This window comes from Heterodontus francisci, chromosome 15 (genome assembly GCF_036365525.1).
Source record: "Heterodontus francisci isolate sHetFra1 chromosome 15, sHetFra1.hap1, whole genome shotgun sequence".
Lineage (NCBI taxonomy): Eukaryota > Metazoa > Chordata > Chondrichthyes > Heterodontiformes > Heterodontidae > Heterodontus > Heterodontus francisci.
The window spans coordinates 27324604-27345169 of NC_090385.1; the positions used below are offsets into that span (position 1 = coordinate 27324604).

At 40.8% G+C, this 20566-nt stretch overlaps 1 protein-coding gene across 3 annotated transcripts in view; it reads right to left on the bottom strand.

The window, feature by feature from the left end:
* Positions 1-20566, bottom strand: part of ammecr1 (AMMECR nuclear protein 1) — a 160891-nt gene that overhangs the window by 69621 nt on the left and 70704 nt on the right. For 2 of the 3 annotated variants that reach the window (XR_010976438.1, XM_068047297.1), the window contains exon 2: positions 17533-17643. The exons of the other annotated variant lie outside the window; for it this stretch is intronic. Coding sequence is in view for 1 of the 2 variants with exons in the window: in XM_068047297.1 (XP_067903398.1) it covers positions 17533-17643 (111 nt within the window). In the remaining variant the exon portion in view is untranslated. The remainder of the gene's footprint in view (positions 1-17532; positions 17644-20566) is intronic. 3 annotated transcript variants of the gene reach the window in all.

Genomic DNA, 20566 nt, shown 5'->3' on the forward strand with positions numbered 1-20566 from the left:
CATTCAACCTATCTATATCAGTCTGCAACCTCATGTCCTCTTCACAACATACTTCCCTACTGTCACAGAACTGTAATTATCTTTTTCTTCAGATTAAAACAGTGTGCTTTTGAGACTCTTAAAAAAAAAAGTGCACCTTTAAGACAAGGAGAAAAGTTAGATTTCTGGGGGCACAGTGTGCCACAGTTGCATTTTGTTACCTAGGTAACAGGAGAGGGGTCACATGGTATAATGTTTCCACTTAGTGTAAAACTGGCAAAAACCAGTCTGAACCAGTTTTGTTTGGAGACACTTTCCAGCAAAGTGTACTGAAAAGAGCTGTCCATTCTCGCAGCAGAAATTATTTGCCGAAAGAGGAAAGAACCCTTTTAAGAGACCATTTGGTATTGAAGGAACTGTTGATGCCTGCTGCAGCCAAAGAGTTTAAATGCCCATCAAAAAACAGACTGCTTCATCAAATCCAAGTGAAAACCTTGAGCAACTTGTGATTATTTTCACATTAGAATTCCTCATCCATCAAGAACGCAACCCACAAAAAACTTCTCAACAGCTAAATTTTTTTTAAAACACCACTTTAAAACTGGTTAACTATGAGAGCAAGCGCGAGAGAGCAAGCGCGCGAATGGGAAAGTTAGGTTAAAATAAGTTATAAGGTCTTTAGACATAGATTTATCTTAATCGTGCTTAAGATTCAGTTTTAATAAATAGCTAATTTGCTGCCATCTAAAGATACCTGGCTTGGTCTGTTATTTCAGGGGTTACTAGAGTGTTTAATTTGACCGTATTCCGGATGGGTGGGTAAAACTTCAATATGCTGCGACTTATGGAGTGACGGGACTGAATTGACAGTGTGTTGCTCCCACCGCAGTCTTAACACCAACTATCTGTGTCATCTGCAAATTTAGCTACCACGCCATCGCTCCCCTCATCTAAGTCATTGATATAAATTGTAAAAGGTTGTGGCCCCAGCACAGACCCCTGCGGAACTCTACTCATCACATCCTGCCAATCAGAAAAGGACCCATTTATGTATACTGTTTTCTGCCAGCCAGCTTCTATCCATGCTAATATGTTATCCCCTACACCATGAACTCCTACTTTGTGCAATAACCTTTTATGTGGCACCTTGTCAACTGCCTTCTGGAAATCCAAGTATAGTACATCAACAGGCTCCCCTTCATCCACAGCACATGTCACTCCTTCAAAGAACTCCAACAAATTGGTTAAACATGATTTCCCTTTTACAAAACCATGCAGACTATTCCCGATTACGTTCAGTTTTTCCAAGTGCCTAGCTACATCCTCCTTAATGATCGATTGTAACACCTTCCCCACGACAGACATCAAGCTAACTGGCCTATAGTTAACTGTTTTCTGCCTCCCCTCCCCCCACCCCCATTCTTGAATAGAGGGGCTATATTTGCTACTTTCCAGTCTGATGGAACCCTTCCAGAATCTAGCAAATTTAGAAAAATTACCAACGCATCTATGACCTCATTAGCCACCTCTTTTAAGACCCCAGGATGAAGTCCATCAGGACCTGGGGACTTGTCAGACTGCAGCTCTAGCACTTTGGTCAGTACAGCTTCCCTGGTAATTGTAATTTTATTGAGTTCCTCCCTTCTACCTCCGGATTTACAGCTATTGCAGAATGTTTTTTGTATCCTCTACAGTGAAGGCAGAAGCAAAATATTTGTTCATTGCATCCACCATTTCCTTATCTACTATTAGCTCCCCATTCTCACTCTCTACAGGACCAACACTCACTTTACTCTTCCTTTTTAAAATACCCGTACTCTTGCTATCCCTTTTTACATTTCTAGCTAGCTTCCTCTCATACTCTAATTTATCTCTCCTGCTTAAACTTTGTCATTCTCTGCCATTCTTTATATTCTGACCAATCATCTGACCTTCCACTCATTTTTGCACAATTATATGCCTTTTCCTCAAGTTTGACACTTTCCTTAACTTCTTTAGTTAACCACGGATGGTGGGTCCTTCCCTTAGGATTTTTCTTTATAGTAGGAATATACATATTTTGAGTATTCTGAAATATCCCCATAAATGTCTGCCATTGCTTCTCTATTGATCTATCTCCAAGCCTAGTAACCCTTCAGAGAGCTCAGCTTTCATGTTGCCCTTATTCAAGTTTAAAATAGTCTTAGACCCACTCTTTTCGCTTTCAAACTGGATGTAAAATTCAATCGTATTGTGGTCGCTGCTACTGAGGGATGCCTTTACTCTGAGGTTGTTAATTAATCCTGTCACATTACACAATACCAAGTCCAATATAACCTGCTCTCTGGTTGGTTCCAGAATGTGCTGCTCTAAGAAACTCTCTCAAAAGCATTCTATGAACTCCTCATCCAGGCTACTATTGTCAGTTTGATTTTTCCAGTTTATATGTACATTAAAATCACCCATGAGTACTGCTGTCCCTTCTTTATTTTATTTAGAGATACAGCACTGAAACAGGCTCTTCGGCCCACCGAGTCTGTGCCGACTAACAACCACCTATTTATACTAACCCTGCAGTAATCCCATATTCCCTATCACCTACCTACACTAGGGGCAATTTACAATGGCCAATTTACCTATCAACCTGCAAGTCTTTGGCTTTATCACAAGCACCCAATATTTCTTGTATACTTTGTCCTACATTATGGTTACTGTTCGGGGGCCTGTAGACCACTCCCAATTGTGACTTCTTTCCCATACTCTTCCTCATCACCCAAACTGATTCTACATCTTGGTCTCCTGAACCAAGGTCATCTCTAACTACTGCACCAATGCCATCCTTGATTAACAGTGCTACCCCTCCACCTTTACCTAGCTTCCTATTCTTCTTGAATGTCATATACCCCTCAATATTCAGGACCTAATCCTGGTCAACTTTCAGCCACCTCTCCGTAATGGCCATCAAATCATATTCATTTACTTCAATGTGTGCCATCAGTTCGTCTACTTTGTTATGAATGCTATGTGCATTCAGATACAGAGCCTTTAGTTTTGCCTTTTTGTTATCTTTGTAACATCTAGTCTTGACCGTTGGTGTATTTTTTTTTTCTCTGTCCCTTCCTGCTATTCTGACTTTCATTTCCCGCATTGCTAATCTGATCTCCTGCCATGACTCTACCCCTTAATTTGCTACATCTACCCAGGCTTGATCCCTCTCCCCCCTTGTTTAGTTTAAAGCCCTACTTCTAATTATATGGTTTGCTAGAATACTAGTCCCAGCACAGTTCAGGTGCAGACTGCAACAGTACAGCCCCCACATTCCCCAGTACTGTGCCAGTGCCCAACAAACCAAAACCCACTTAGAACCATAGAAAAATCACAGCACAGAGGAGGCCAGTCATGTCCATGTCGGCCGAACAAACTAGCCACTATCTAATCCCACCTTCCAGCACCTGGCCCATAGCCTTGCAGGTTACAGCACTTCAGGTGCATGTCCAGGTAACTTTTAAAAGAACTGAGGGTTTCTGCCTCCACCACAGTTTCTGGTAGTGAATTCCAGACATCCACCACCCTCTGGGTGAAAAAAGTTTTCCTCGTGTCCCCTCTAATCCTTCTACCAATCACCTTAAATCTATGCCCCCTGGTAACTGACCGCTCCGCTAAGGGATAAAGGTAGTTTCTGTCTACTCTATCTAGGCCCTTCAATTTTGTACACCTCAATTAAGTCACCCCTCGGCCTCCTCTGATCCAAGGAAAACAACCTTAGCCAATCCAAACTTTCCTCATAGCTGCAACTTTCAAGCTCTGGCAACATTCTTGTAAATTTCCTCTGTACTCTCTCCAGTGCAAGGAGTAATGGTTCTACCAATAGCTGCTTTAGCACATCCACTGGGGGAAAAAATGTAGACACTGCAGCTTTAAAGTATTTTCTTTTTACAAATATAAAATTTTTTAGTCAGCAGTATTTTTCCATTTTGGCAAAAACAATTTTAAAAGATCAAGTGACATGGCTGACAGACCCCTAAACAGATGGGCAATTCCAGGAATTAAATGGCAATTCAATTAATGCTAGTAAGTTAATAAGAGCATAAGAAATAGGAGTAGGCCATTTGGCCCCTCGAACCTGCCCTGCCATTCAATAAGACCTTGGTGGATCGGATCTTGGCCTCAATGCCACTTCCCTGCCTGCTCCCCATAACCTTCGACTTCCCTGTAGTTCAAAAATCTGTATCTTGGCCTTGAATATATTCATGGACTCAGCTTCCACATAAAGGCCTACTCGAGTCTGCAAAAAAAAAAAACCTGACCCGAGTCCGACCCAGCCAGAGTACCTCCTTTTCTCCCCGCGCCCGACCCGATCATCAGTTAACGTACCTTCAGTTTTTCACTTTGTTGCTGACCTGCACAAGCTTAAAATAACTAAGCAACCTTTCCAGTCCAAAAATTAAATTAACACTGCAGCCAATTACCTGTGATAGAGCGCGTCCAACCCTGCCCGACCAGAGCCTGAATGCCGGACCCAAATGAGCGACCCGACCCCAATACATGTCGTCGGGTCCAGGTCGGGTAGCAGGCCTTTACTTCCACAGCTCTCCGGGGAGAGAATTCCAAAGATTCAGGACCCTCATAAATCCTCTCTCATCTGTGTTCTCAATTTCCCCAGGAGAAACATCCTCTCAGCACCTACCCTGTCAAGCCCCCTCAAAATCTGATGTTTCAATAAGATCACTTCTCATTCTTCTGAACTTCAATATGTATCCATGCAAACATAGAAAATAAGAGTAGGCCATTAGGCCCTTCGAGCCTGAACCGCCATTCAATACGATCATGGCTGATCGTCCAAACCCAGTACCCTGTTCCTGTTTTCTTCCCGTATCCCTCGATTCCTTTAATCCTAAGAACGATATCTAACTCTTTCTTGAATATATTTAATGATTTGGCCTCAACTGCTTTCTGTGGTAGAGATCTCCACAGGTATAGGCCCAACCTGCTTAATCTCTCCTCAAACAGCAAATCCTGCATCCCAGGAAGTAACCTAACAAACTTTCCCTGAACCGCCTCCAATGCAAGTATATCCCTCCTCAAATATATGAGACCAAAACTGTATGCAGTACTCTAGGTGTGGTCTCACCAACACCCTGCAGTTGTAGCAAGACTTTATCTCTTTGTCTACCAATTTAGGATGCAGTATAAAAGTAATAGACTCATTAATAAATCATTTCAGTATACAAATCAATGTAAAAGTTAAAAGCATTTACTGCAGTAGTTGGAAAGATTGTAAAATCAAAAGGAGAGTAAGCTGGAATCTGACTGAAACCCTATTCAATGAACATATTATAGAAATGCATCAATGTTTCAGTTAGAGGCCCTAGTTTTGCTACCATGCAAATGGTATTGAAGCTTACAGGACTGGAAAAAGCACAATGAAGCTGCAGAAATATTTGAGAATTAGATCTGATGTTTTACTTTGACTCATTTGTTAAACTAAGTAGTCACTGTAGAACAGGAACAAATCTACAGTTCATTAGTAAGGCAGGAAGTAAACAGAGCAAACTGTACAAAAAAAATTGCTTTAGGTTTGGACAACACTATATATTCATTGTTAATACTGTGTCATGCCATCACAGATACTAGTTCATCTAACTTGGGTGCAATTTAAAAGCTTTTCTCTATCATGCCTAATTCAAGATTGTCCTTCATTTTCCCATCCCTTGCCCTTATAGCCACGCCCTTCCTCTGCTCAGCCCTTTGGAGCCTGAATTGCAAAATCTCACATTTACACTGCTGCTGATTCTACTTCTGAATCAGCAGGCGAAGTTAACATAACACCAAAAATAATCACATGATCATCTCCAGCGATGCGTCAAAGTGGAAACTGTTATGCTGCAATGCTATGACGACACGTGAATACACCCTAAATCACATCACTTTGCAATACTGCCCATTGGTACGTCAAGTAGCATAACACTAATATGCTTAAGGGGCTTAAAGAAATAGTTTATGTTAGCTATTTTTCTACACAATTAGCTGGTGATATCTGGTGCAGCAACTTCATGCACCAAGTCTGGAGCTGTTCCAGTTAAGTGAAATTATGGTCAGAATATTTTTCTAACAACTTCTTGGGCATTTGAAAACATTCAAATTAGCTAAATGATTCATTTAAAATCAGTTACTTTCAGAATACTGTAAAGCTCAATTGCTGAAATGATGCTCTGTAATAAAATTGAGAGGCATGGCAAGTTGTATTAAATAGGTTAAGAATCAGTGTTTCCTCACCTTTGCCAGATATCTTAATTTAACATGAACACAAATTATACAACTGCAGTAGACCCAAAGCACAACTTCTCCAAAACAGAAATTCCCGGACGGCACAGTGGCTAGCACCGCAGCCTCACAGCTCCAGCGACCCGGGTTCAGTTCTGGGTACTGCCTGTACGGAGTTTGCAAGTTCTCCCTGTGACCGCGTAGGTTTCCGCCCGGTTCTCCGGTTTCCTCCCACAGCCAAAGACTTGCAGGTTGATAGGCAAATTGGCCATTGTAAATTGCCCCTAGTGTAGGTAGGTGGTAGAAGAATGGTGCAGATGTGGTAGGGAATATGGGATTAATGTTGGATTAGTATAAATGGGTGGTTGTTGGTCAGCACAGACTTGGTGGGCCGAAGGGCCTGTTTCAGTGCTGTTTCTCTAAATAAATAAAATAAATAAATATTATGCCGTTGCTGATGACATTATTCCTTATTTTCACCAGCATGTCGTCCAGGATCGGAAACTACATTTACAAAAAGAGAAATCTGAAATAATAGGACTATTTCCACTGGAGCAAATAAGGCCAAGTAAGATTTAATTAGGTTTTTATAATTCTGAAGATTTTGTCAGGATAAAAAGGGAATAAAAAGTACTTACTCTGGTTGGGGAGGCAGTGACAAAGAGGTCAATGTGAAATTGTCATGAAGTGGGGAGAGGCGCTTATGTGTAATTTCTTTGCAAAGAGGCTTGCTGCAGCATGCAATGTTTTTCCAGAGTGGTAAAGGTAAAGACAGACTATTGCATCTTTTAATGGAAAATGGATAAATATTTGAAGCAAAGGAAGATGCAAGATTATGGGGAGTCCAAAGAGGGGGGAAAAAGCAATAAAACTGAATGATGTTTACAGTACGGAAAATGTCAATGATTAACGGAACCAACAGCAATATAGTTAAACATTATTGCTACCAATTACATATTACAGTTAGGATGCCAAAAGTTGGTACCCAACTAGACTGACATTTAGGCATTACATTTAACAAAAATGAAAACATATGTACATGCACACTCTCATTTCTATCCTAAACTATCCAGCCCCTCCAGCAGCATACCTTTGCTGTAGCATACACTAAGCACACAGCATTACAGCAACTTAAAGACTCTTGGGCAGAACTTCCACCACCTCGAAGGACAAAAGCAGCAAGTGCATGGAATCACCATTTCCTCCAAGATCCCCTATAAATCACACAACATACTGACTTGGATGTGTATGGACATTGCTTTATCACAAGGTCAAAATCCTAGAACTCCCTACCTATTATTGTGGAAGCACCTGCACCACACGGACTGCAGCGGTTCAAGGCAGCAGCCCACCAGCACCTTCTCAGGAAAACTAAGGAAGAGCAATATATGCTGCCCTTGTTCACATCAAAAGAATGACAAAAAAACAGAAAATCTATCAAATACAACAACCTATTTCTACATTGTAGCGAGGGAGAGAAATAAAGCATGTTTTGAATTGAAGAAAATTGTTTTCAACCATCAGTACAGAACTTCAGAAGCTGAGATTTTAAAAGCTGCAATAAACCACATTTTCCGCTCTCTGCATTCCTGTCTGAAAAATTCAAGGTTAACTTTTTTTTTAATGCTGATTCCTTGCACAAGGTAGAAATTAAGTTATGCAGTGCCTTGCTCCTTTATTATTCTAGCCACTCCTGCCTTTTTAAAAAAAAGAGGCAGATTTACAACTGCAGTAGTGTTGCCTAGTCCCAAGAGGTCAGTAATGCAGTCCTAGAATCAGCTGCTACACTTCGTATAGCCACATTTTCATTGAAACCAAATGCTGAAATGAGATAAAAGGAGAGACTTGCATTTACATAGCAATTTTCATGACCTCAGAACATCCCAAAGTGCTTTATAGGCAACAAAGTACTCACTGGAGAGTTTTTTTAAAAAATTCGCTCATGGGATGTGGGCATCGCTGGCTAGGCCAGCATTTATTGCCCATCCTTAATTGCCCTCGAGAAGGTGGTGGGGAGCCGCCTTCTTGAACCGCTGTAGTCCGTGGGGTTGTTAGGAAGGGAGTTCCAGGATTATGACCCAGCGACAGTGAAAAAGCGGCGATACAGTTACAAGTCAGGATAGTGTGTAGCTAGGTGGTAGGGATCGCAGGTTTGGAAGGTGCTGTCCAAGGAGCCTTGGTGCCTTGCTGCAGTGCATCTGAAAGATGGGACACACTGCTGCCACTAAGCGTCAGTAGTAGAGGGAGTGAATGTTTATGAATAAGGTGCCAATCAAGCAGGTTGCTTTGTCCTGGATGGTGTCAAGCTTCTGGTATGTTGTTGGAGCTGCACCCATCCAAGCAAGTGGAGAGTATTCCATCACACTCCTTACTTGTGCACTGTAGATGGTGGACAGGCTTTGGGGAGTCAGGAGGTGAGTTACTCGCCACAGGATTCCGAGTCTCTGACCTGCCCTAGCAGCCATGGTATTTATATGGCTAGTCCAGTTCAGTTTCTGGTCAATAGCCAGCATGCTGCCAGTGGGGGAAATTCAGCAATCATAATGCCATTGAATGTCATGGGGAGATGTCTAGATTCTCACCATTAACATATTGTTTGCCTTTGCTCCGTGACCTTTTGGTCAGCTATGTGGACTGGTCCAATCTGGACCTCCTTTGTTATCTCTTGCCCCACCCCCACCTCACTTGCTTATAACCTGTGACTTTTCTAATATTTGTCAGTTCCGATGAAGGGTCACTGACCCGAAACGTTAACTCTGCTTCTCTTTCCACAGATGCTGCCAGACCTGCTGAGTGATTCCAGCATTTCATGTTTTTATGTCTAGATTCTCTCTTGTTTGAGATAGTCATTGCCTGGCACTTGAGTGGCACAAATGTTAATTGCCACTTATCAGTCCAAGTCTGGATATTGTCCAGGTCTTGCTGCACATGGACACGGGCTGCTTCAGTATGAGTCGTTGTGAATGGTGCTGAACATTACACAATCAGCAAACATCCCCACTTTTGACCTTATGACTGAAGGAAGGTCATTAATGAAGCAGCTGAAGATGGTTGAGCCTAGGATACTACCCTGAGTGATGTCTTGGAGATCAGATGATTGACCTCCAACAACCAATACAACCTTTGCACTAGGCATAACTCCAACCAGCTAAGAGTTTTCTCTGATTATCATTGTTTCACCAACAATGCAAAACTGGAGTCAAACAATTTCATTGCTGGGGTAATTTCTCTTAATTACAGGTTAAGAAACTACTTTCCTAACCAGTCTGCAGCATTTTTACTTTACTTTCGGCAATAGTATGAAAACAAATTTGTTTAAAAATACCATGCTAGTATTGAGCAGTGCTCAAAGTTAACTGGAGCAGCTCACATTTTGGCTCTCAACGAACAAACTCAGTACTTCTCACTGATTTTTGCAAATTTGACTGCTTATAATCTTCATGATCCTATGCGAGGTCATTTTGATAAGTTTTAACAATTTGTATTTATATAGCACCCTTTAAAAGTAGGAAAATGGCCAAGGTGCTTCACAGGAGCATAATCAGACAAAATTGACACAGCTGAAGGAGGAGTTATTAGGAACTGGTGACTAACAACTCTTACCAGGTAGAATATAGAAGGCTCTTAAAAGGAATGTGAAGGATAGAGAGGCAGAGAAGTCTAGGGCCTACATAGCTGAAGGCACAGCAACCAATGGCAGGGTAAAAGAAGTGGGAGGTGAACAAGAGGCCAGAGCAGGAGGAACGGGGAGTTCTTGGAGGGTTGCAAGAGGTTAGAGGGATAGACAGGTGAGGCTACTCAGGGATCTGAATACAAGGATGAGAATTTTAAAATCAAGACACTGGTGGACTGTGGGGTCAATGTAGGTCAGTGAGTACGACTGGGATGGATAGATTTGGTGAGGGTTGGGATACAAAGGCAGTAAAGTTTTCTTTAAAAAAATATATATAAAATAGTACAGGGGAGTTTTTTTTTTTAAAAAAAAGATTTTTCTTAAATAAATTAATCAGAAATGCCTCACTCGCTATTACTGTGGCTAAGAATGTTAATTTTTTTTTCAAATTTAAGGATGCAAATTCCTCAACAGTACGAGTTAGAGCTTGATGAATAACTGAGGTCAAGAATTAATCAATGTTAACAGTTTAAAAAAAATTAAAAGCACAATATAAATTCCTACATATCAATTCCTATTATACCAAACAACAACTTGTTTAATAGAATAGTCAAAAAGACTGGAAGTGGGTGAGGAAGAGTGGAAAACTGCATCTTCATTAGACCATATGTTCACAAAAAGCAGTGTCCAATGTGAACTGAAACCGGTGTCCTTATCACAAGGTCACTGTGGATGTAGAAGGCTATTCATCCCATCTTGATTCATCCATCCAGAGATTGTAAAGTTTCCCCCATTGTAGCATCTAATTGGTTTTTAAATGATTCCAGGGGTTTTACCTCCACTATTCTACAAGCATACTCCAGTGTGCGAGAAAAATTTCCTGATAATCAGTCCTAAAATTTTCTTTCCCCAATTTGAACCCATGTCTCCAATTCTACTCGAGTTTAATTTATTTAAAAACTATATTTTTACAATGATATATCCCATGCAAGGTCATTTCTCAGAGGCCTCCTTTACAGGCTGAAATGCAGAAGTTTTTCTAACTTCCTTTTGTAACTCAGATCCCTGACACCAGATGATATCAGCATCATGGTTCTTCCCTGTACTGCCTCCAGCACTGGAATTCCTAATTTTTTGGCAATTTAACTGAACATAGCATTCAAGGTGAAGTCTGACAAAAGCACTATAAAATCTTGATTACCTCCTCTGACATTCTACTATACTAAGATTCTTGGATCTCTTTCAACTTCATGCTTAGCCATTTCATCATTCATGAAGTGTGTATATCAATCTTACCCTATGTGAAGCACTTTACACTTGGCTGCATTAAATTTCATCTGCTATTGTCTGTCTACTTACTATTCCCAACTCATTTTGTAATTTCTGAGCTGGTTTGAAATCAAGTGCAAATTTGACTGCATTTCTACCAAGTACTTGATCCAAACCATTTATTTAATTTAGTAACAGTAGTCCCAACAGCATACTGAGGAACTCCACTTTGTTACAACCAGGTGAGAAAGAGGTCTGGGGTTCCCTTCCAGCCTTCACCTGGTCTTAACGCAACAGGGTTTAATTTTAAACACACCATGTTGTTAACTCCCCCTTGGTGAATCCTTGATCACCGGTTTCCAATTATAAGGCAAAGAAACCAGCACAAACAGGCTTTCTTAGGTTTAAAGAAAAGTTGATGTTTACTAAATGTAAACTCTAATTCGGTTAACCTCTATGGATACACGATGCGCCCACGCTAGCATGCATACACGACATACACATGCAAATAGAGACAGAAAAGAAAAATAAAGTGGAAAAATTTGAGGCAATATCTGAAGAGTTGTTGTTACAGTTCTTCGAGCTCACTGTAGTCCTTGATTGTAGGTAGATCTCTTTCCGTTGGGGCCCAGTATTATTTATTTATTTATTTAGAGATACAGCACTGAAACAGGCCCTTCGGCCCACCGAGTCTGTGCCGACCAACAACCACCCATTTATACTAACCCTACAGTAATCCCATATTCCCTATCACCTACCTACACTAGTGGCAATTTACAACAGCCAATTTACCTATCACCTGCAAGTCTTTTGGCTGTGGGAGGAAACCGGAGCACCCGGCAAAAACCCACGCGGTTTTAGATTAGAACATTACAGCGCAGTACAGGCCCTTCGGCCCTCGATGTTGCGCCGACCTGTGAAACCATCTGACCTACACTATTCCATTTTCATCCATATGTCTATCCAATGACCACTTAAATGCCCTTAAAGTTGGCGAGTCTACTACTGCTGCAGGCAGGGCGTTCCACGCCCCTACTACTCTCTGAGTAAAGAAACTACCTCTGACATCTGTCCTATATCTATCACCCCTCAACTTAAAGCTATGTCCCCTCGTGTTTGCCATCACCATCCGAGGAAAAAGACTCTCACTATCCACCCTATCTAACCCTCTGATTATCTTATATGTCTCTATTAAGTCACCTCTCCTCCTCCTTCTCTCCAACGAAAACAACCTCAAGTCCCTCAGCCTTTCCTCGTAAGACCTTCCCTCCATACCAGGCAACATCCTAGTAAATCTCCTCTGCACCCTTTCCAAAGCTTCCACATCCTTATATTCTTAAACCTGGTTTGCTATAGCAGACTTTTCTCTTGGGGTTCATGTGTCTTCAGTGCATTCAGAGGCTTGAGAGAAAGAGATGGGAGCAGACAGGAGAGAGATCTTCTCAGTCCAGGAACAAAACAGACACTCTCCCCAAACTGTTTGTACAAATTCAAAAAACTCAAGATGCCCAGGAGGTTAGTCATGTGACTAGCTGGTTTGACCATATCGGTTTGTGTATTCGGCCATCTTAGTCAACCTGGAATGCGAACTCCCCCACCTTCAAAGTCTGGTGATCAAAAAGTCCATTGTGGGTTGAATGTCAGGGAATGGCTGCTTTGTCCTTCCAAACACTTAATATGCAAATGCCTTTTCCAGCCACGACTTATCTGTTTAATAAGGCGTCTTCTTCACTCCAGTAACAGTTGAAAATCAATGTTCATGACAAAATTAATGTGCCTCATTCTTGGCAGGTGGGGACCTCGCATGACAACTCCAACAGCTTCTCCAATGCATACTCATATTTGCTCTAATATTTGCTTTCCATTTCGCATTGGAAATCACAAAGGCTGCCCACAATGTTATCCCCTCTCTTCCACATGATGGTATAATGTATTTCATCAGACCAAAGATGCTTACAGCATGGGATAATGACTGGTTACAGTATCTGTGCTGGCTGTCTGCTGGAGCAATTCAAAATGAATTCTATTGCCTTTCTTTCCCTACAGCTAATGCATATAGGTTAAAACTACTTGGACAATATACTTACAAGTTAAATACACAGAAGCCACATGACACAGCAAGACACTGAAACAGCCCAACTTAAGTATTAAATTGGATCAAATCTACTAGAGGTTAACATATCTTCTCTTGAAGAAGATGACTCCATAAAGCAACAGGACAATTAGATGAAAGAGTCCTTCACAGGTTGCCATGAAGCACCATATGTGGATGATGCAAATTTCCAGGTTTACCCCAGAGTTTGAATATTTTGCCAGAACTAAGAGAATTCCATATTTTTATGTATTTTTTTTTTTAAAGTCTCCACCTACAGTTCTGTCAATTGTCCAAGATCAAAGATACAATAAGTACAGGCTATTGCGTAATATGCTAAAGAATTGATCACATTTTTGCTAAGGCCCCCAACAATTTACAATTCAGTTTGCACCTAGAACAAAGTACAGGCTACAGTCTCATACCAGCTAAATGACATCAGCTTCAAATCACCCAAGCAGCATACACAAGTACACCCATTGAGAGTAGGTATTGCATGTGCTCAAGTGCAGCTGCAGGGCTCGGATTCTGACTTTAAAGATCCATCATCTGCTTTAAAACCACTAAACAGATCACAATGTTAAGGCAGTAAAATACCTTGACACCTTTCCTCTTTCCACTCAATGCTCTAAGTATCCCTTGGTCAGCAAGTTGAGAATAGGAATACATGGAGTTTGCTCGAAGCATCATACAGATAGATATCGGGAGTATTCCAGGCTTACCTCATTATGTGAACGTTTGTGTACCAGAATGATCTAATCTTCATGCTTGTAAGGACTATCTGCTACAGATGGTAGCAATACAAAATACATTCCAGTAGCCAGTTCACAAATACTGCTCTACTGAAGCAAAATTAAAGTATGCAATACATTAGACATAAAAATTTGACTGTCCAGAAAGTAAATTTTGTTCTACCCATATGGAATTGGATCTGATCATTCTGCAAAATAAAATATAAAATGCTCCCGTTTAGATAGGAAGCAGTGAGTTCTATGCCAGAATGGCATGGTGGATTTTCAGGTCAATACTATTTGGCTGCCATGCTAAATATGGTTGTTTGGCTACTGCCACCTGGAGACCAAAAGCTCCAAGTTTTGCCAAGGCCACTAACAATACAGTCTTCAGAGATGGAATTTTTGACTTACCAGAGTACAGCAGGTTAAATTGAGGTGTAATAGGAAAATAGGTTTGTAGAGATCAAATTCAAACACACACCAAAAAATCATGTTACAACATTGTGGATGTTAATATCAGAGGCCATGATCTAACAAATGTTCCTACTTTACTATTAACTCATTCTCTAACCTGCAACAAGGATCTTGCAATGATTGCCACAAGTATTTGAATCAAATTTACTTTTGATTGTTGTAAAAGGGAGATACATATTTCAATTGTAATAATTTAAATTATAAGCATTGGGAAAAACAGATGTATTGAAGCAACTAAATGTCACTCCAAATAAGGACGAGGTGATTCACAAAATTTGTACATTACCGAAGAGCAGCATTCTTTGATAAATGTTGTGTCATTTACACAGTGCAATATTCTGTTGCCATTTCTGGCACCTCCAGTGTGATATCAAACACATCTTCCCCTCCTCGTCAACATTCCGAAGGGATCATTCCTTCTGCGACACCCTGGTTCACTCCTCCATCACCCCCAACACCTCATCCCCTTTCCTTAGCACTTTCCCATGCAATCACAGGTGGTAAAATAATTGTCCTTTTACCTCCTCTTACCATCCAAGGCCCCAAACACTCCTTCCAGGTGAAGCAATGATTTATTTGTACTTCTTTCAATTTAGTATACTGTATTTGTTGCATACAATGTTGTCTCCTTTACATTGGGGAGACCAAATGCAGACTCAGTGACTGCTTTGTGGAAAACCTCCACTCAGTTCGCAAGCATGGCGCCGAGCTTCCAGTTGTTCACCCTGTTAATTCACCACCCTGCCCTCACGCCCACATTTCTGTCCTCGGCCTGCTGCAGTGTTCCAGTGAAGCTCAACATAAGCGCAAGGAACAGCACCTTATCTTCCAATTAGGCACTCCACAGCCCTCTGGATTCAACATTGAGTTCAACAACTTTAGACCATGACTACCATTTTAGATAGATAGAACATTACAGCGCAGTACAGGCCCTTCGGCCCTCGATGTTGCGCCGACCTGTGAAACCATCTGACCTACACTATTCCATTTTCATCCATATGTCTATCCAATGACCACTTAAATGCCCTTAAAGTTGGGGAGCCTACTATTGTTGCAGGCAGGGCGTTCCACGCCCCTACTACTCTGTGTAAAGAAACTACCTCTGACATCTGTCCTATATCCATCACCCCTCAACTTAAAGCTATGTCCCCTCGTGTTTACCATCACCATCCGAGAAAAAAGACTCTCACTATCCACCCTATCTAACCCTCTGATTATCTTATATGTCTCTATTAAGTCACCTCTCCTCCTCCTTCTCTCTAACGAAAACAACCTCAAGTCCCTCAGCCTTTCCTCGTAAGACCTTCCCTCCATACCAGGCAACATCCTAGTAAATCTCCTCTGCACCCTTTCCAAAGCTTCCACATCCTTCCTATAATGCGGTGACCAGAACTGCACGCAATACTCCAGGTGCGGCCGCACCAGAGTTTTGTACAGCTGCAGCATGACCTCGTGGCTCCGAAACTCGATCCTCCTACTAATAAAAGCTAACACACCATATGCCTTCTTAACAGCCCTATTAAATCCCTGAAAGTTACCACCCAGGTTATGTACCTGGACACCAAGATCTCTCTGCTCATCTACACTACCAAGAATCTTCCCATTAGCCCAGTACTCTGCATTCCTGTTACTCCTTCCAAAGTGAATCACCTCACACTTTTCCGCATGAAACTCCCTCCATTTGCCATCTCTCAGCCCAGCTCTGCAGCCTATCTATGTCCCTCTGTAACCTACAACATCCTTTGGCACTATCCACAACTCCACCGACCTTCGTGTCATCCGCAAATTTACTAACCCACCCTTCTACACCCTCATCCAGGTCATTTATAAAAATGACAAACAGCAGTGGCCCCAAAACAGATCCTTGATCATTTTGATTTTTTTTAAATTAACCATGCACCAGTCTCAAACATGTTTTTCATGTTTTTGCTTTCGGACAGAGCTGTTCATTATTCTGCTATTAACACACTCCCTGGACAAATGCTTTGTCTTTTACTATGGCTACTACCACTCCTTTTGCCTTTTGTTCCATGACATCTTTGTCATTTCATCTCCCCTGCCCTATCACAGACGTTCCCTTTTGTTCCTCTTCCCCCTCTCCCCTTTCACTGGCTCAAAAGCTATTACATTTTTAACCTTTGCTAGTTCTAATGAAAGGTCACAGACATGAAACGTTGACTATTTCTCTCTCCACAGATGCTGCCAGACCTGCTGTGTATTTCCAGCATTCTTTCTATTCCAGAGAAGCTAGCCGATTTGCAGTCAATTAACATCTTTTGTAATTAATATTTGTTGTGAAGAGAGAATGCTAGAGACTTCAATACCGCTGATTTCCTGCATCTTCCAGGGAAGTATGGGAAGTAGCAGGGTGCTCCTCAAGTAATCCATCAAGTGATTACAAAAGTGCATGAACTCAATAGGCAGTTTCGATAAGCCAAATAGGCTTTTTCTGGTTCTGGACATAAGCCCTTAGAATGCACCATGGCCAAATTCCTTGAAAGCCTTGCTTGCACTTAAGCTTAACAGCACAGAACCAGTCTGGCTCTGTTGTTAGTAATTAAAAAACGCTTAATTATTTTTCTTCCAAGCAGAAAACTTTAGATAAAGCTACACAGATGAAGAGACCTGAATGAAATTAGAATACAATTTTAAAAAAGAAATTGCACAAAATAGACTAAATATGCCTTGATTATAGACTGTGCAGGCCTTATCTACTAACAATTCAGTACCATAACGTACTGTACTTAGCCTACTAGAGATTTCCAATTATATATGCATCAAAAAGGTAACATCTTAAGTACTGAGGATATGTAAAGAACCTTGTGCAAAAATACAAATTTCTATACGCTTACCAAGCAGTTTTATGCTCAAAATGCAGCAGCGGCAGAGTTATTGCAGGTCCGTGAACTAGGTTAACTTAAATTCGTATACATCTCATATTATGTATGTATTATCCAGACCACCTATTGCACTAGATATCTGTTTAATTTTATTTCTTGCTATTTAGCCAGAAAATATGGAGTTTTAAATAAATGTACCAATTTATGATTTTTGAGAGTAGCTAGCAAACAAGTGTGCTCAAATATAAAGAAAACAGTACAAGAAAACAAAAGCTCAACAGAACTCACCTGGTAAGAGTGTACTCCCTGAGTCCTGAATGTAGGTTCATGGCAGAAAAAGTACCTATGCATCCTCGCAACCGTTTATCACGGCCAATCTTCCATGTCACAAATAATGGGCTGGAAAATAAATTGAGCACATAAGCACTACAGTAATAAATGCTATTTGCACAAGTATCATATCTAAAGTAAAAGGATGTACTTAACCATTTCTTTCCCCTGACCCAATAAAGATTTGAAGCATCGCTGATAATCTGACTTTTCTCTTTCTGAAAAACTATTTGTTCAACTTTTACAATTCACTTAAAATTCAACACTATACCACGAGTTTTACTTATAGTGAATATTTACGCTGCTGCCATATTTCAAGAAAGGAGAAAGTGGTAGAAACAGCTAAAATTTAGTCAGTTGGCTCGGAATAATCACTTCAAAGTTTAGCATTTCTAAACCTGCAATTCAAAGACTCCAGTTAAAAACAGGATGCAACACAGGATATTAGCAGCTTATTTTCCACGAGTCACTTAACACATACTGATCTATACTGGGCAGTATGCAAGTCATGAGAAAATACATTCAACATTAATTTGGAAGTTGAACCAAAGACACAAAAAAAGTACATGGGAAGCACTGCCATGCTTAACCATTAAATTTGGCCATAACAGGTACAGTCATATTTTTTGAAAAATGAATGAATAGCAACCACATTTTGGTGTGACTTCAAATGACATTTAGGTGAAATACAAAGTTTAGCTTGCACTACTGTTCCGCAATTGACTTGATGTGGACTTGAATGGCTCACATCAGTCCTTTTATTTATTTAGAGATACAGCACTGAAACAGGCCCTTCGGCCCACCGAGTCTGTGCCGACCAACAACCACCTATTTATACTAATCCTACATTAACCCCATATTCTCTACCACATCCCCACCATTCTCCTACCACCTACCTACACTAGGGGCAATTTACAATGGCCAATTTACCTATCAACCTGCAAGTCTTTGGTTGCGGGTGGAAACCAGAGCAACCGGCGGAAACCCACAAGGAGAACTTGCAAACTCCGCACAGGCAATATCCAGAACTGAACCCGGGTCGCTGGAGCTGTGAGGCTGCGGTGCTAACCACTGCGCCGGCCTGTGTATGTTGAGGAACCAACTAGAGAACTGGCTATTTTAGATCTGGTATTGTCCAATACGAAAAAGCTAATGAAAAACCTTATTGCAAAGGAGAGTTTAGGGAAAAGTAACCAGAACACGATAGAATTTTACTTTAGGTTTGAAGGCGATATAGTTCAATCTGAAATTAGGGTCTTAATTCTAACAAAGGAAGCTACGAAGGTATGAGGGGCAAGTTGGCTGTGGTAGATTGGGAAACTAGATCAGAAGGTATGACGGTAGACGGGCAATGGCTAGCATTTAATGAATTCATGTGAACATATGAATTAAGAGCAGGAGTAGGCCCCTCGAGCCTACTCCACTATTCAATAAGATCATAGCTGATCTAATTGTAACCACAACTCCACATTCCCGCTTACCCCCATTAACTTTTCAACCCCTGGCTGATCAAGAATCTGCCTTAAAAATATTCAAAGACTCTGCTTCCACTGCCTTTTGAGGAAAAATTGCGTTTCAAAGGAGGGAAGAAAAACTTAGTGACATCACGGGAAGTCTATAAACTGATTGGTTGGGGAAGTAACAGCTGTAAGTAGCTTGGAGAAAAAAATCAGGAAAGTTTTTTTTTAAATGTCAAAACCTACTATATAAGTGATAAGGTTAGCACTACTAAAGCGCATTTTTTGTTTTTAGTGTAATTTATTACGAGTAATTACTAATTTTTTTTTATATAGCAAGTAGTGGTTTTTAGGGAATCCAGGTCCCTAGTGTAAATAATCTCAAATTTTGAGTAAATTAAGGGTAAGTCATGGCAGGGCAGCTCGGCAACATGGAATGCTCCTACTGTGCAACGTGGGAAGCTAGGGACATTTCCAGCGCGAACACGTGTGCAGGAAGTGTTTCCAGCTGCAGCTACTCAAAATCCGTGTTTTGGATCTGGAGTGGCACCTGGGGACACTGGAGCAGCTACGAGGCCGAGATCATCTTCGATAGCACGTACAGGGAGGTGGTCACCGCCAGGTAGAGAAGAATTAGGCAAGTAGTGCAGGAGACCCCTGGGTCCATCTCCCTCTCGAACATATATTCCGCTTTGAAGGGAGACTGAGTGAGACCAGCCATGTTTAAAAAGAGCAGCAACAGCGGGAAAGAAGGAGACTGAGCAAGACCAACGGTGTTTAAAAAGAGCAGCAGCAGCGCACCTGAATACTACTAAAGTTTTTTTTAAGGACTTTAGATTTGTTGATAGATTTCACAAATTTTGAATCAGATTACATTCTATGCAGGTCATTTGTGAAGAAATATGCAAATAAGCAAAGGTGAAAGAGCTTTTTGATACAATTCCATAATTTGGTGATGGATTCTTATAAAGTAAAATGTTTCAATTCAGATTTCACAATGCTGACTGATCAGATCTGGTGAATGCAAGTTTGAACAATAGAGGATCAGTGTCTTTTTATACATCAGATTTCTGAAGGAGGTAGTTGTTGGTATGATTCCAACAAAATCCAAAAAATTATAAAGTGCAATTTTCTGCTGAATAATTGTCAAATAATGAGTCATATGAAAAGCTAATTGGAAACACATTTCACAACTTTCAGAGAACATGTATTACTGAGAAAATATGCAAACCCATATGTTTAATATGTACTGGTTCCTTGAAATGAAAATTATAGTCCAAGCAAATAAATATTGTACTTGAAAAACACATTGCAACATGATTTTTGAAAAATCTTATTTGCGCCATGTGTTAGGAATCCCAGCTCATAAAAGGAGGGAAGGAATATTGCAATTGCTGGACACATTTCTTGCTCTCTCTACAGAGGCTGGCTCCACTTAGCTGCAAATATAGCTGAGACCAGAAAAATATAACGTGGCCCATAACAGACACAGGCAGATCTAAATCCCAATAACAGCGAACTGTTTGAATGATTAG